Source organism: Neodiprion fabricii, chromosome 6 (genome assembly GCF_021155785.1).
Source record: "Neodiprion fabricii isolate iyNeoFabr1 chromosome 6, iyNeoFabr1.1, whole genome shotgun sequence".
NCBI classification, from domain to species: domain Eukaryota; kingdom Metazoa; phylum Arthropoda; class Insecta; order Hymenoptera; family Diprionidae; genus Neodiprion; species Neodiprion fabricii.
The window spans coordinates 17139688-17155653 of NC_060244.1; the positions used below are offsets into that span (position 1 = coordinate 17139688).

General features: G+C 40.7%; 1 protein-coding gene across 4 annotated transcripts in view; it reads right to left on the minus strand.

Annotated features, from left to right (window-relative positions):
* Window positions 1-15966, minus strand: part of LOC124184938 (visual system homeobox 1-like) — a 75994-nt gene that overhangs the window by 50641 nt on the left and 9387 nt on the right. For all 4 annotated transcript variants that reach the window (XM_046575191.1, XM_046575188.1, XM_046575190.1 and 1 more), the window contains exon 2: window positions 9814-9855. In XM_046575191.1, coding sequence (XP_046431147.1) covers window positions 9814-9855 — 42 coding nt within the window. The remainder of the gene's footprint in view (window positions 1-9813; window positions 9856-15966) is intronic.

Here is a 15966-nt window from a genome sequence, read left to right on the forward strand (position 1 = left end):
ATACGTTACTATTTTGCGTTATCGTCGATCCTTTTTTGGTAACTGCAACGCAAAATCAGTTTCTGAGGTTGACTCTACTTTTTTAGTTAAATAAGGTTTTAAATTTACAAGTTACAAGAAAATATAGTAACGGTGATCGTAATGAGAAAGAATAGTAACGGATACTAGACTTTCCGGTAACGTCTAGAAAACTAATTTTCATTTTCTATCTAGAACTATATTTTTTGGTTGTGGTAAAAAATGAAAATGGTTAAGGACTGAGCGGTAACCGGAACTAAAAATTTCCTTCAATGATGAAGTCTCGGTATTACGGTATTTGAACCGCAAGAGCGATTAAGGTCGCAAAAGCATCGTAGAAAGAAAATGAAAGATGTCATAAATCGGTGATCCAACGTTATACGAATCAAATGCTGTACGCGAAGACTTTTTGAAAATTGCGGCGATTATCAAGTTTTCAATACTCAAAATGCCCGCTGTTTCATACCCAAAATTTCTATTGAATCGTAAAATTTGTGCTTGAATTTTTTCCGCAATTTGGTCAAGTGGTTAGCCAATAATTGAAGGTACGAAATATTTTAATCATCTCGCGTATAATACTTTGAAACGTGAAGCCTATGCTGTAAAAACGTTTTATCCAAGTCGAAGAAACATTTTCACCCGCTCCTTCAAAACTGTGTCATACCGGCGAAAGAATAGCGAATAAAATGGCATAAAACAAAAATCATTCTTGCTTGAAAGTTTTAAAGTGGGAAAAGAAATGTTAATTTAATACCTGACACACGATATTTCAAGAACATTTTCACCACAGAGATAACCAAACGATTTCAGACACGTACGAGTCTATAATATCATCGAAGTGATTGTGAAAAGAGGTGGAAGACATGAATGAAAAAAAAAGAGAGAAACACCAATTTCAACTCGATATAAATGTGTCGTGTCTGAATTAATCCCTGACTAGTTAGCGGAGTTAAAACAAACGTTTTTGCACGCATGGCTGGGAATATTTCACGGTGAAGAACGCGTCGTTAAATTTATCAGCATCTCGCTTGTAATCCTTAATTGTTTCACAGTTTCCATAGAATTCGAACCGTCTTTCGACGACGTGTAACTTCCTCCGCTTCTTGAGGTTTTTGCCGTACGGCAGGAGCGCCGGAGCCACGAAGCAGTCGGTCGCGTTGTCAGGAAGAAGTTTCGGCTATGATCTATACTTAGGCCGGCATGTGCGAAGGTAACTCTAGCTGGCGCCAGCGGCAACTGCATGCTCTAGTAGGTAACGAAGTACCACCGCTGGTATATACACATATACAGAAATATTAAGTTACTTAGCAAACACCCTTCGTGTCAACACCTTCCTGAATGGGACCACGTGTTTTTCCGTTTAAGGAGGAAAGAGGAAGCGGGGCAGGGAGAAGCGGAAGGAAAAAGAAAATAGTCAGGAACCTCAGGATCTTCTTCCGACATCTCTATTCCGAACTTGTGAGATGAGAGAAATTAACTTCGATGGAGAATAAATATCTTTGTTTGTCTCGTTGCGCGAGTTCAGGGCAAAGGCACTAGAGGTGTAATTTTTCTTCGCACACCTCGAAACTGACTGATCATCGTTTGTTCAGGTCCGTTATTGATGGATTCAACTGCAGTTGTTTTAGTTTTTAAAAGACCTAGAAGCAAAATGTGCTAAACTTCTTCGCAGGTGGATAATATCTTTTTCTGTTTGATTCAAAAAGTTTTTCTATTCATCCGAATTTCAAAATACTTGTTTTCTCGTTTATTTGACAAAAACTGCTCTAGAATCCAATGGAAATTGAAATAATCAACATTTTTGTCAACACAATTATGATTAATAGCGATTACGATTTCGATATTGCCCATAAAAACTGTTCAAATTCATTCAGTTTATTATTAAATTTTCTTCCTGCTAGCAAAATTTTAGTCCATTATGTGAATTAACAAAGTCTCCCACTTTTAACAACATGGTTCGAATTTTAGATTAATTACCTGCATACATTTCGTACGTCTGTGATGTTTTTTTTTTTTTTGTTTTTTTTATGTTGCTGCAGCAAACAGTATTCACTTGTTGCATCTGTTACGAATTTATCAATTTTCTCCCAGTCAGTATACGTATCACTATTTTCATTTTTCTCATGTGCACTTTAGTATTAAAATTTTTGAACAGAATCCATAGCAGTGCATTAATCAACTACGTGTTCGGATGATAATTGTATCTGTGATGATTAGGATGAACTATTGGGAATAATTGAGGTGCATTTTATCGCACTGTATTAGCATTCATGGATAATGTTTGTACACATCCACCGTTAAATACAAAGGGTGTGAACGGCCGAAAGCCAATTAACAAAAGTAAGAATAAAAAATAAAAAGTAAAAACAAAAAATAACCCAACGGAGGACCGCGGTGATGTTTGCTATTTTGAATAAATTAGATTAAATCTCCATAAGATATCCATAACGAAGCGCGATAACGTGACGGGGTGAAAAAACGTTTCATGAAACACCCGCGAACTTCCGTATCAGGCATTTAGCCATTTGTTTGTCGCGTTTTATCCGACGTCTCTTTGTTTCGATCCTTCTCTTTGTGAACTATGTTCTCCGCGCGTTCTCTCGTCGTCTGTTCTCCGCATCTACAGATTCCTGAAGCACTAAGCAACCGTAGCATGCGAAAAATTGCGTGTTTAGACCTCCTGACGTTTCACCGCGGTGCATTATCCGAGTGCCTGAAAGTTATCGAGCTGAAAATCGGTGCGAGCAACCTTTCGCAGCAGAAGAAGGAGAGTGACAGTTGCAACCATGGAAGCAGTACTCGGAGAGCACGGTGTACTTTGAGTAATACAGTATCAGCGGCGGCTGTATAACAGTGATTAAAAACGTGGAAGGAGCGGAGAATGATTCCCTCCCCCCCTCCGTATTTTCCGCCTCTTCTTTTTTCATCACCTTTTTGCTTTATTTAACGTTTCGAGATGCCCTCTTCCGCTGAATAGAAGGCGCGGAAAGTCCCTTTGAAAAGGTGTGAATCTCCGCAGCAGCCCTCAAAAGGTGACAATGCCCACAATGCGCCACAATGCGACCGAACCTACAGTATAGGATAAACGTCGCGAATCCATCCATGCCGACGACGAAGCGACCCAAGTGCCGACCCTTTCCTCTCCTCTCCTCTCCTCTCCACGGATTCACGTCACTCATTTACACAGTGCCGCGTACCTCCGCACGGAGGCGGATCGACGTGCATGTTGCGACAAAATATCATTTTAAACATCCTCGACTACAAAGCGGGGAAATTTCGTTGCCGTTTCAACAACGCGGCCACGCCCACGATGTCAAAATATTTCCAAAAGGGTTATACCCACCCCTGCAGACACTGAAAGGGTACAAAATTTCACCATAATAGATATCGAATGCGCCTACGTGTACGCGCACCTCGATGCACATATGTACATGGAATACATATGTGCTATATGTACGCGCTTTGCATTGTTCGATTGTACTCGACCCGATATTATGGCGTACGAGCTTTTGAGGGCCATTGTTGTGACCAGCTGAGTCAAAATGGCCGACACTGTGACGTCACCGACAGCATGGGACTACATGGTATGTACAACAACCACTACTCACACATTCACGTGTCCGATGGTACGACCGAATCTGGATGATCGCATCGTCACTCGATAAAATATGTTGAACCGAAAGCTCGTCTTCCATACTTCGGACTGACTTGATGATCGGATACTACAATTCGTTCGCAAGCTAGCATTTTCTGATCTTCAATTTCAAAATTGACCACACGAGTTGTTTGTTTTGCGTTAGTTCCTGGACGACGATTTTTACCAATATTAGCACCACCGTTTCTTCAGAGTGTCAGTAGCAACTAACGATTCATTCGAAAAGAAAACAACACCTTCGATTCCTTCAATTTCTATGTCAACGAGTAAACAATTTCGAGTAATTCATGCCAACATAATCTTCTCTTTCGTACGTTATATACACAATTTCGACACAGAAGACAAACGTGTTTCCGTTGTTCGTAAGTTCGCCGCAGTCTTGCGCTGTAACATCAGCAGCAGCAGTTCAACGGGTCATTGTTTCACCAGTATGCACTGTTCAACGTCGCGTGTGCAGCTTCGTCTCTGTCCGCCTAATTGAGATGTCAGTCACGATTCCTAGATTAGGGAGTGAAAATTGCGTTTAAGCTACCACCTTGTCACAACTTCACGCGTTTCAATCCGTTATACAATATAACGTTAGACCGTCAACGCGCGAATGTTTTCCACGGCTGGTACTAAATCGTTAATGTCCCAACACAGCGGTGGGTGAGATATTATAATGTGTCGTACATGAAAGTTACACGCTTTTATCCGTTACGGGCATCAAATATCCGGACAAAAGTTGGTCCTGATAAAATTGGATTAAAGTTAAAAAGAAGTTAATAACACTCGACTGAACTCGTTACATTTCATTAATGGTTTTCAGTCGGTCCGAGGCTTGGAAAGTTGTACTCTAATCCAAGCTCAGTTATAACGCATAACAGAGACAATCACGATGTGGCATCTTTATTGCAATTTCATCGGAATACGAATATTTATAGCTCCTCGAACGCCAATGTCACGAAGTGACTGAAAACAAAATTTTCAAACGAGGATATCGGGATTGCATCGATGTTCGGGCTAGGCAATAACGTGACGAGGATAAAGTAAGAAACCAGCTGATCGCTTCGAGCGTACCTTGCAAATACCGGGACACAACCGGATGGCAGAATTCTGGCTCACACTTTGTTGCATCGATTGAACGTAAAGTGAACGACGAGAGGGAAAAAACTGCTTCAACAATGAAAGAGGGGTTTCTTGTCTCGGGGTTTCGTGATTTCTACCGCTAGATGGCGACTGCCGATAAGGTGAAGCCCGGAGCCGAGGACTGATTCGCGTTCTCTCGTCACGCGTGTTTCTCGCGAAATGCCAGCGTCAAGGTTTTACTTTTCGGTTTTCCGCGGTTTCGAGTCGCAGGCGCCCGACTTTAGCCACCCCTGAACCGTGACAGCGTAAGTTCCGGCTGAAGCAGACGGCACTAAAGCGATCGTCGTGTTGGTTGGTTCGTGTGGCTCTCAAACCGCTGCTCCAGGCACTCACTGTTACTAATTAAGGGTGGCTTCAGTACGCGTGTTAATTCCTCATTAATATCTTTGTCACCTCCTCCGGTAACTACCTACCCCCACTCCTCGCGCCCTGCGCCGCCGGTTCTCTTTACCGTTTCTTCACTCTCTTTTTCTTGCATATATATATATATATATATATATATATATATATATATATATATATATATATATATATATATATATATATATATATACATATATATATATGTATATCGTAATGTGTCCCTTTGCCACCCCTCGCCGAGCACTTGATACGTCGGTAGGTGCGGAAAAAAGGAGAATCGAAGTCGAAATTACGCCCGGTTTTAATCGTAAAAAACCAGGCTCGGTACAACCACACTGAGAGAAATTTCTAGTTCAAGTTACCGCTCGGTCCTCAACTATTTTCATTTTTTACCACAATCGAAAAATATAGATCTAGGTAGAGAATGAAAATTAGTTTTCTAGCTGTTACCGGAAAGTCTAGTATCCGTTACTTTTGTTTCTCATTACGAGCACTGTTGCTATATTTTCTTGCGACTGTTGCGAAAATTCAATGCTTGTGCAAGAATAAATTGACGTCAAGGCCTTGTTTAGCTAAAAAAGTAGAGTAAACCGAAGAAACTGATTTTGCATTGCAATTACCTCGTTTTTCGTAATTCTAACAATATTCAAACAGTTTTTTTAACGATACCTGTTTTACTGAATTTTTCTAGTTACTGTAACAAATGAAATTTTTCTCAGTGCTCACAAATTTCTAGTTGTGATTACTGTACGGTATTTAACTATTTTTACGTTTGACCATAACCGTAAAATGTATAGTTCAGGTTTCAAAGTGAAAATTAGTTTCGTAGCTGCAGCCAAAAATCTAATGATGTATTAATTATTTTTTTTTTTTTTATCATACTAAGTAGAATTAGTTTTTTGCGATTCTAACAGTATTCAAACCGTTATTTAAACGATATTTATTTTACTAGAATTTCATGGTAACGATAACAAATCTACTTTTCTCAATGTGCAAATCTTTGCCCAAATTTCCAACATCCGGTTTCACTTCTTACTAGATTGGAAATATGTAAATCAGCTTCAACGACTTTTAACCATAACGGAAAGTTTACTGTAATATTCACCTTAAATCTCCGATATTGGATAACTGAAATCAGCAAATCTCCAATTTGAAAGTAATAAAACTATCGATAATTGTGACAAAAATTTTAACCCATCCTACACCGCAACACGCGCATAAAACCAGATACATTCTTATTTATGATTTTGTAATTGACGGTTGTGACGGTTGTCAAAGAATTTCCTGTTCTTCTTCACATCTACTTTGTACAAGAAACAAATATTTGAGTTGAAAAAGTGACAAGGGGAAATCGAGCGCTTTTTCGTCGAACATAAAACAAAGAATGTTGAATTGAAATTTCCAGTGTGCCTCTCCGCTAAAATGTTTCCGTCCATTTGGCTTTGAGCTCTAATTCCCGGTTCTTCCTCCGCAGGACGGCACTAAAAATCCGTAACGCGACGACTAACGGACTTACCACACATGTAAAATTAGATTTTTTTAAATCTACGCGGGAAGTAATTCGGCAAGTCGTAATCGCAACTCGTTCATCCGAAAATATTGCATTTCATTTGATTAATTGTTTCTAAACGCTATTACGAAATATTTTCTACATTGTTTGTCAAGTTTGTGAACTTGACGCGACTTCAATCATTCGATGTTTCAAATTCAATGAGTTTTTGGCGCTCGCAGAACACCAATTATCAAACAACAACCGAGTACTGTTTGTCTCTCAGGATTTCCGAATATAAGGTGTAATTTTACCACACGATCGACACGCATAATCCAGGGGCAGTACTTTTTTTTCACGAGAGAAAATTGGATCGTTAACGAGCCGGCTGCCGGAACCTCAAAGACCGGCACAGCTCGCAAAATACGCTTTGCAATCGGCGGCTTGTTCTTACCGCTTAGGGAGGGAATATTTCACGGCGGGTTGAATCGCGGAGTCTGAAGTTGTTAAGACAACCAATTCTCTCGGAAACATCTTGTTAGGAATACTTTGGCCTACAGAGGCGGGCGGGGCTGGAAACACGCTGCATGGATGGGTAAATCGTCTCCGAGAAAACTCTCCATCCACTTTGTCCTTGAAATTGATGCCGATGACGCGTTTTATCGCACATCAATCCTCGCCTTCGTCTCCCGTTTCCACACAAAGAAGAACCCCGATATAATTACCGGTTAACGCGAACGAACCACGCGTCGTCCGTAACACCGAGAAGCGAGAAATATTCGCAGTTTCTTTTGCTACAAAGCTTCTGAGACAGGTGATTTTTTTTTGAGCTGGTCAGTTGATAAGTAAAAATTCTATACATGTGAATCCGAATCGTTATGATTTATAGATGATTCTAAACTCACGATCGAGCAATAAACGAATTATGACGATTGGTAGGAATAAATTGAACTACATTGTATCAGAATTAGACAATCAATGTAGATATTTCTATTGAAATAAGAAAAAATCATCGATATAACGAATGTAGTCGTTGTGAATTTTGTGACAATTCTCAAAGTGCGCACAAGTCTTTGAATTTATGCCGTCCAAATGATTCCCACATTAGATCGACCATGGCGTAAGAACGTGTCGCAGCTGAAACAGCCTCAATTTTCTTCCAGCATCGATTTCTCCGCTGATCAATTCGACGGCGTGAAGTCGTTGAGTTAAAACGCGTGAGACAGAAAAGGGATGATGGACAATTCACCGCTGCCGCTCCCTACTTTTTTTTCTCTCTCGCCTTGAGTGTATAAACGGTTTAAAATTGAACCAGTGGCTGGTGAAACGAGCTTCCGTGGATCCCCTTCGTACCCTGCCCAGACCTTCGTCTAGTCGTCGAGTCTATTCATCAGCTGCGCGGGGATAATTAGGAGCACGCTTAACCTGATTTGAAATATTCAGAGCACTGGGAAGAATTTCATTTCCTATAATTACTAGAACGACCTCGTGAAATCTGTATCGTCGCAACAATGGTTCAAATATCATTGACGCGACAAGAAAACGCGCCGTCGTACAAGCGACTATCGTTGTGAATCCTACATTTTCTGGTTATCGAAACGTTTCGTGCTGTCGTTGGGAACGAGGCGCACCTTGGCAATTTTCGACCTGGTATATTGTCGGGATTTGAATAGCGTCAAGGTGGCTCGAACCGATCATCGTTTAATAGGCAGTTTCCGAGGGTTTCTCAACGAAAAATAGTCTCCGGTTTCCCTAAGAATCTCCAGTTACCGATATTAGCGTTTCAATGAACTGGGCGTAAGTACGCCTCGGAAATGTTTTGACAAGAAATTTAATATTCTTCTTCTGCTCCTGGCAGAGGTCATCGGAAATCCTCGGCTCGCCCAGGTAAGTTCAGCAAATTCAATTCCCGCGTTTATTGTCTGCCATATTTTTCTCCCAGGGATACTAGTTTCAGGAATATCCAGACTGGCCAACGCACACGACAGGCTGTCGAATCTTCGGCACGCCAAAAATAACACTATTAACAAATGGAAATTGACGTTTTCTCGACGGCATTTGGATTAGCTTCGTATTTTCACGTGAAGTTCACAGACAAAAGCAACTAAAATCTCTCCAACGATTAATACGTATAATTGCAACACGAGCTGGCTGCAATGGCTTGGTCAAAAAAATCTGTATTGATCCGCATCCGTGTGCCAATCTGCAACCCTCTAACGTGCATCGCCAGACACGCTGCACCGACAGTCACTCGTGTACCAAAAAGCGGCGATTATAATAGTAATAATTCCGAACCTGTCAGCCGATATTTGAAACAACGTTACTTGCGGGGCGGCGGGAAAAGAAGTTAATGGTTTGGAAACGCCGAAGTCATTGCCTCCCTACTTCGCGTATGAATATCAAATGAGCACGCGGGACCATCTATGACGTCATTATCGTCTATCCACCCTCGCGCTCCGTCTGCTGCGTAAATAGAATTCCTACATATGCGTATAACTTTCGCGTTGAGAAATCAGAAAATCATCCGGAGAGTAAACCGTGATTTTTCTCATCACTCCTCGATCGTGCGCTTATTTCTCACGTCGTGTAGGACTTGAGATGGGGAAGTCAATTAGCTTGGCTGAAGGTGCCGGGTCTTTTCAATTACTTTTTTTTTTTTCTTTTTGTTATTACCTCTTTCTCTTTCGTTTACCCGGTGTTCTCTGTTCCGACCAGACGGCGAGAGCCAGGAATGAGAAAACGCCCAACTTGGGGTTTTTTGACAAAGCATTTTCACAGACTGTAGGGCTAATTAATCTGATAAAACATTGTTGAAAATCACAAACCGCAAACGCGGATGAAAGCAAGGTGACGAATAATTCGAATTTATGGTTGAAACGGGTGGCGTGAATTTACGTCAAATGAACAATTCGGAACCTCGCTCAGCACGTTTAGTGCAAAGTCTAGACCATTTTATACGTGCCTGGTATACCAAAGGGATTTTGGTAGTTCAAACATTGATCCTGAATTATTTTGGAGAACGACCGTCGTCACGCGAGTCAATTTTGAAATTGGATTAAATGGCAAAAGGGGTGAGATAATTCATATCTCTCGCGTATAATTGAAAGGGAAAGGAAAGGAAAATTAGTATCTACTTAGCAGAGTGGTAAAATTAGCTCACCTGAACTCGTGTTGGAAAAGGTGTTCTTCAGTTGGGAGAATCCTGAAAAATGAAAACAGAGTCGTAAACCGTGTAACAGCGATCACACTGTAAATCAAATAACTCAACACTGGCAAACCAGCACGCCTGGGCGTGAAATCTAATCACATATTACGTTAGTTTAAAGAGAAAAAAAACTAAGATTTCTGTGAGCAGAGGACGCGAGAACGACGTCACAAGTTTTGTTTCACGTTCGTCTCGATAAACGACGCATAGACAAATGCCTACTTGCAGTATATCTCATTTTCCCTCCGTGGACCCCATGAAAAACTCTTTCCCTTCGTTGAGGAAAAATTGAATATAACTATACTTGTCACTGGCACATCCTGCGCTCATCGCAATATTAAATTCGTTCGTTTAATCGACTACAAGTTGGAAAAAATGAAAACGATCGCTCGCGAGAAAGAAGATTTCATACTTTGTATCGATCTACGAAACTCAGTTTTATTTCTTACCCAGAATTATAAATTTTTCGGTAACGATAAAGAATAATACTGTATCGAATAGTCGAGGAGTTTTGTAGTACAAATTAGAAAAAAAATAAATAAATAAACGGGGATTTCTCTCGGTGCTTGCACTCAACGATTTTCCTTTTCCCCGGATTAATTTATAGAAAACAATGTGGAAGCCATGGTCTCGTGGAAGCAAAGAACGCGCTCGCTCACTCGCCGCGTTTCCGTGCAGCCCCATTTTAAGATACGGGCTCGTTAAAGTCGTTTGGGGTGGCTTCCCTCCCTCTTCCTCTCTCCGCCGCTTTTTCTCCCTCTCACTCCCTCAACCCCGCGGCTCTATCGCTCTATCTTTCCACCGGTTTTCCCCCTCGCAGCCAAACTTTCTCAGAAGGCAAGGAATCTTTTTCAACCCCTGTTTTTCTCTGGCTTTTCCCTCCCCACGGGTCTTGGAACGCTACGACTTTATTAGAAAATGGCCGAGCTAAAACGTCTTAATACTCAGGCACTGGTTTCACCATTCAATTTAAAGAAAGACTGGATAAAAGGGCTCCCTGAAACTTGTGCTATATACGGGGACGAGGCAGTTCGTATTATTCGCTGGAGAAATACTACAAGAGCACAATATACTTTCTACCGATAGGGTAGGATATCCTTTTAGCTTGGAAAAATAATCACCGATAACACGCGGATCAATATCTGTATAAATATCTTTGGAAGTCAAATCGGAACGCGGTCGTAAAAGGTTTTCGCAAATTGGGATTGGCGTTGCGTAGAAACAAAAGTTGCAAGTTTCCGAAACCGCTTTAAAAAATTCTGAATCTCTCATCTTGAACCAAATTGGACATTATCGAAGAATATTTTCACTTAGCCATTGCGTGAAATTTATACGCAATGAAGCATGTATAAAGTTGGTCATTTTTCTCGGTACATTCGGGTGAAAATTTTCTCCGAGAATGACAAAGAACGAAGAGAAAGTATAGAGATAATTCCTGAATACGATCGGCAAGGAAGTGCGAAACCGAATGGCGCAGGAAAATACCGGATCTGATTTCCGGTGAGTGTGGGGATTTTCATCGGCGAGCATAACGCGTCTTACCTAAACTTGGATTGTTCACTTGGGAATACCGGTAATTTTTTGCCTCCGTTATAGGGATAGAAAGAAACGAAGAAAGAAATATCTCCCCGGTACCTACGAGGCTGAGAAATATAAACCGCAATTATAACCGCGTGCGACGGCGTTGTGAGAGGAGGGGATTTCAGATTTTTTGGAAAAACGCAGACAATAAAGGCGTGCCCACTGCACGTTTCACCATTGAGTGAAATACCACTTCCTAGTTCTCCGGTTACTCTAGTGCCGGGGAGTATTTTGACAAGATCTTATTGTCGAGGGGGGCTAAGCCCTATTGAACCCATTATGACCCTATTAGTATTATACCGGGATTTGCGGTTATTCCTTGAAAGGTCCTTTCTGGAGGAAAGGAGGCGTGCTGCCCGGCCACGGGCCCTCTTACCTTTTCACGCGACGTGCGCCCCTAACCTACCCACCTACCTACATACATATAATATACATTATACACAGGTGTCTACCTTACCCACGTGTCGGGCGCTCCTTAAGCAGCATTCTAACGTTGGAGACTGGAGTAAAGGAGTGGACACAGCGTGCTTCAGAAATGTACACGAAATCCCGGCCTAAAACGGCGGCGCTGCGATCGAAAAGATCGTAGTCATACATATATAATAATATATATATATATGTATATATATATATTTTGATCAGACACACTGTCACTACTTATTTCCTAACCTCAATGTGGCTAAATTCGTGCAGTGTTTACGTATACATGTGTAAAACTTTTTGTTATTAATGTGCAGTGTTAATTGATTTATTATGTTTATTAAAATCGGTGTATCAAATTTCGTTGAATAAAAATAAGCTGAAACATTGGTGAATGAAATTACCTTGCTCGGAGAAGAAAACGTCGAATCGTACGATGAAAACTCGAAATTGAATTGTTCATAGAGATCGTGACACAAATCACAACTGTTCTTACACGAAAACCACGGCACAAGATACTTTACACAAGCACTGTTAAAACAAAAATAATCTCTTTAACCTCCAATATACTATCATTTTGGTGCGTCACTTTTCATTCTACCGCGCAAGCGCGGATCGGTCACTAATTTTATTACTATATTTACGATCTTTTCGACCCATGCGATGCTAGTGGCAGAGCGGAGAACTAATTGAAGGACGGGTTTTTGAAGACGCCGTTACTTCTTATTCTCCTGTGCTGTGTCCACTGTTTTACTCTAGTCTCCATGATTCTAACATCGACTGGATCTAGTCGAGGAAGTTGATCGACTCTGCGTTTATTACGCGAGAAGTGTTTTTAAACGATTCTATCATTTCCTCGCGATCGCAACGTTGGAAATTATTTTTCAAATTACCTAATACCGACGTTTCTTTCAACACATGCAAATCTCCGCACGTCAAGGAATCTCGTGAAAAGCTTATTCTGCCGTAAACGTGGATACAAAATTCTGCTAAACGGTATTGGGAAACTTTTTTCTGCTGTTACAAAAAAAAAAGAAGTGCTTTCTGCCGTTCGCACGAGCGAACGACCGTCATCGATACCGATAATCAAGAATCGCGTGATACGCACGCTGGAAATTTGTCGATCAAAACTAAATTCGAGGCGGCGTTGAACGGTCATAAATTGTCTGCTACTTATAGACGGAAGCAATTAACGGGGAGTAGCAATTGAGCGCGTGAGTAATCGAGATTCGCAAATGCTGCTGCTGCAGATGCGTGTGCACGCGTGTGCGGAAAGCGGTGACGGGGCGGCTTTGGGTGGATGTTCGAGGTGTGAATTGCATGCACGTATGGAACGCCAAGGACTCTCAGCTAGGGACAATTGAGGTGTTGGACTGGAAATTGTTCTGCTGATTTCGCCGACTTACTCTCAGCTCTTCGTTCACGTTCAGCCTCGCAGACACGTATAGCCTCCTTTGTTCATCCAAACCGAAAATACATACCCTCTTCACGATTATTCATCCAACGGAGATAGGAATGAGCGCGTGAATTACGAGCTCGGCTGTAACTCCTCCTCCTACTTATTTATTTATTTTTTTTTTTCTTTTTTGTCGTTGCTTCGATTTATTCTTTGCACTTTTTATTCGTCGGTTATCAACGAGCAACGAATTCATTCATTCCACTTTGATACTTGTGAGTAATACACAGCCGGGATAACAAGGCGGAAGAGAAAATTTTTCTGTTAATCATGAAGGGTCAGGTGAATTATTGTAGTTTTCTGTTTTTATAACCATTATGTTTCCTTGAAAAAATTTACTTCGATGTATTCGAGATAGATGGTTCAAAATTTGATCACATGCGTCTGCACTCGGCTGCCTCAAGCACTCAATTTTTGTGGATCTCGTTTGACGGAAGAAAGATACTTTCTTCGAGTTTACAAGACATTTATTTTTTAACGTAAGGTGCAATCTAACTGCTAATCTTTCCCGTTATAACTCTAGTGTTTAGTGAATTGTACTAGATTTTTCATAAATTAGAATTGTATAGATCTTACAGACTGTAACTCGGAAGCAAAGTGACTAATCGAGCATTCTAGATGAGGCTGAAGTTATTAACTTCAACAAGAGAAACAAGAGTTTCCTTACTTATCTTTTCAACGGTTTACCGAATCTCAGATCCTCGGGTTGTGTAACAACGATTTTTACTGAAAATTCACAACCTTACGATGCTCAACTTCATCGTTCCACGGAGACTTTGAACATCCACACGCGATTGAGGAATAAAGTCTGAGAACATACAGCTGTTCATCCGTTACGTAATTCATCCCCGAATGGTGCGACGCGGATTAGTTGCTAACAATTTTCCCCGCTTTATCCGAGAGTCGAACATTTTGACTGCACTGGCTTTCGGAAGTGCGGCTCGGGAAGAAGGGCATCGAAGTCTGAGCTAATCGCGAGGCGCACTCGGGCATCCGGGTAATAACCCCGGTACCACCCCTGCAACTCTCCGTCCCATTAAATTGCATTCGTGTCAAACACCCGTTTACTCGCTTGCGTACAAGCGCTCAGTCTCTACGCACCCTAGCGCATCAAGTAGCGACGTGATGCTGACTCGGGTGCGCAAAGGAAGCCTCATCGCTCTGCCGGTGCAGAAGGGAACGAGCCAACGCGTACGAGTATCGCGAAATGCGGTTTGACTCGTTTGTTGCGGCGAAGTGCGTTATTTTTTTTTTTCAACATTCGATTCCTTGAATCAGACGCAAGGTAATCAAGGTTTTGGTTGGTTTGAACAAAAGCTAAATGGTTAAAAAAAAAAGAGAAGACATTCCTGTCGTGAAAATGTTTTTTTAGATTAGACTGCCAGGATTTGTCCTCTGGTTCGGATGCAGATTTATTCATTCATTAGGGTCAAATGAAGATGAGTAAACAAGATGTTATTATTGTGAATTAAATAAGGGTCGCAAGGTAAACTGTAAAGTGATGAGATTCTTTTTTTTTTTTTGTATTGAGATATGTTATTGAACTTGAATCAGCTTCCATTTGATTGCGAGTGATACTTTGCACTGTGAAATTTTTTCTAGAATTCAATTCCCGCAGAATGTTTTTATTTTTGAAATTCGTTGTAGCTTTGAAGAAAGTCAAGTCGGTCTGTGATATGAGGAATTAACTTTTCATCAAATTCGAGGTCTCGAGAATCTCAAAGATTTCACCAAATTGTAGGCGAACTTGTAGTAAATTTTATAATACTTTAATTTATTGCAGAAGCTGTCAACTGATTTCAGACTATCTTACGTCACTTTTCATCTTTTATCGTTTACTTGATAATTTCGATGACTATTCGGAATCCAAAAAAGTCACAAGATTCCAAAATATAGGACGATATCAGGTTTGGATGATTTTAAATAATTTCACACGATTTCCGACTTCTATTGGTTACGAATATTTAATATTCGACTCCAACCATTCAAAACATGGACAGATGAATAATGAATTGATAAGTATTTGTGGACCAATCGCTCAATCAAAATGTAAATTTCATCTGACTTGCGACAAAATTCTCTCACAGTTAATTTTTAATAAAAAGATACGTTGCAGGATTTCAAAAATGTTGCCAGGTATGGATCACTATTCCAGTTCGACTGTATAAATAAATGATTAAACAATTGAAATATCTTCAAAGTTGAATATCGTTCTAAGAATCATCTAGTCGCTTGTATTACTTATAACAAAACTGCGATGTCCTTCTACTTCTATCCCTTTTCCACGGTGCACCCTCTAAATCGTCAAAACTTTCATCGACCACAGACTCGGTTGCTTTGAACCGAACAAGATCAAAATATCAGCAGAATTGAGACACGAGCTAACCTAATTTTGGGACAGATACCGGATGGCCGTTAAGCTAAAAATAATCGACGCATCGATCAATATCAGTCCAAAAAATAATCGAACACGACTCGATTGAATCTGTAAAAATGAATATAATCGCTCGATTAATCGAATTTGAAAAATAATTGATCGTCTTTGGTAATTCTTAGCAGGTACAGTGAAATCTTCTCCGAAAAACGACCAAATTGACGGTATGAAATTGGGGCAAGATTCTTCCCTACGTCGAATCGATTCCATCGAAAGC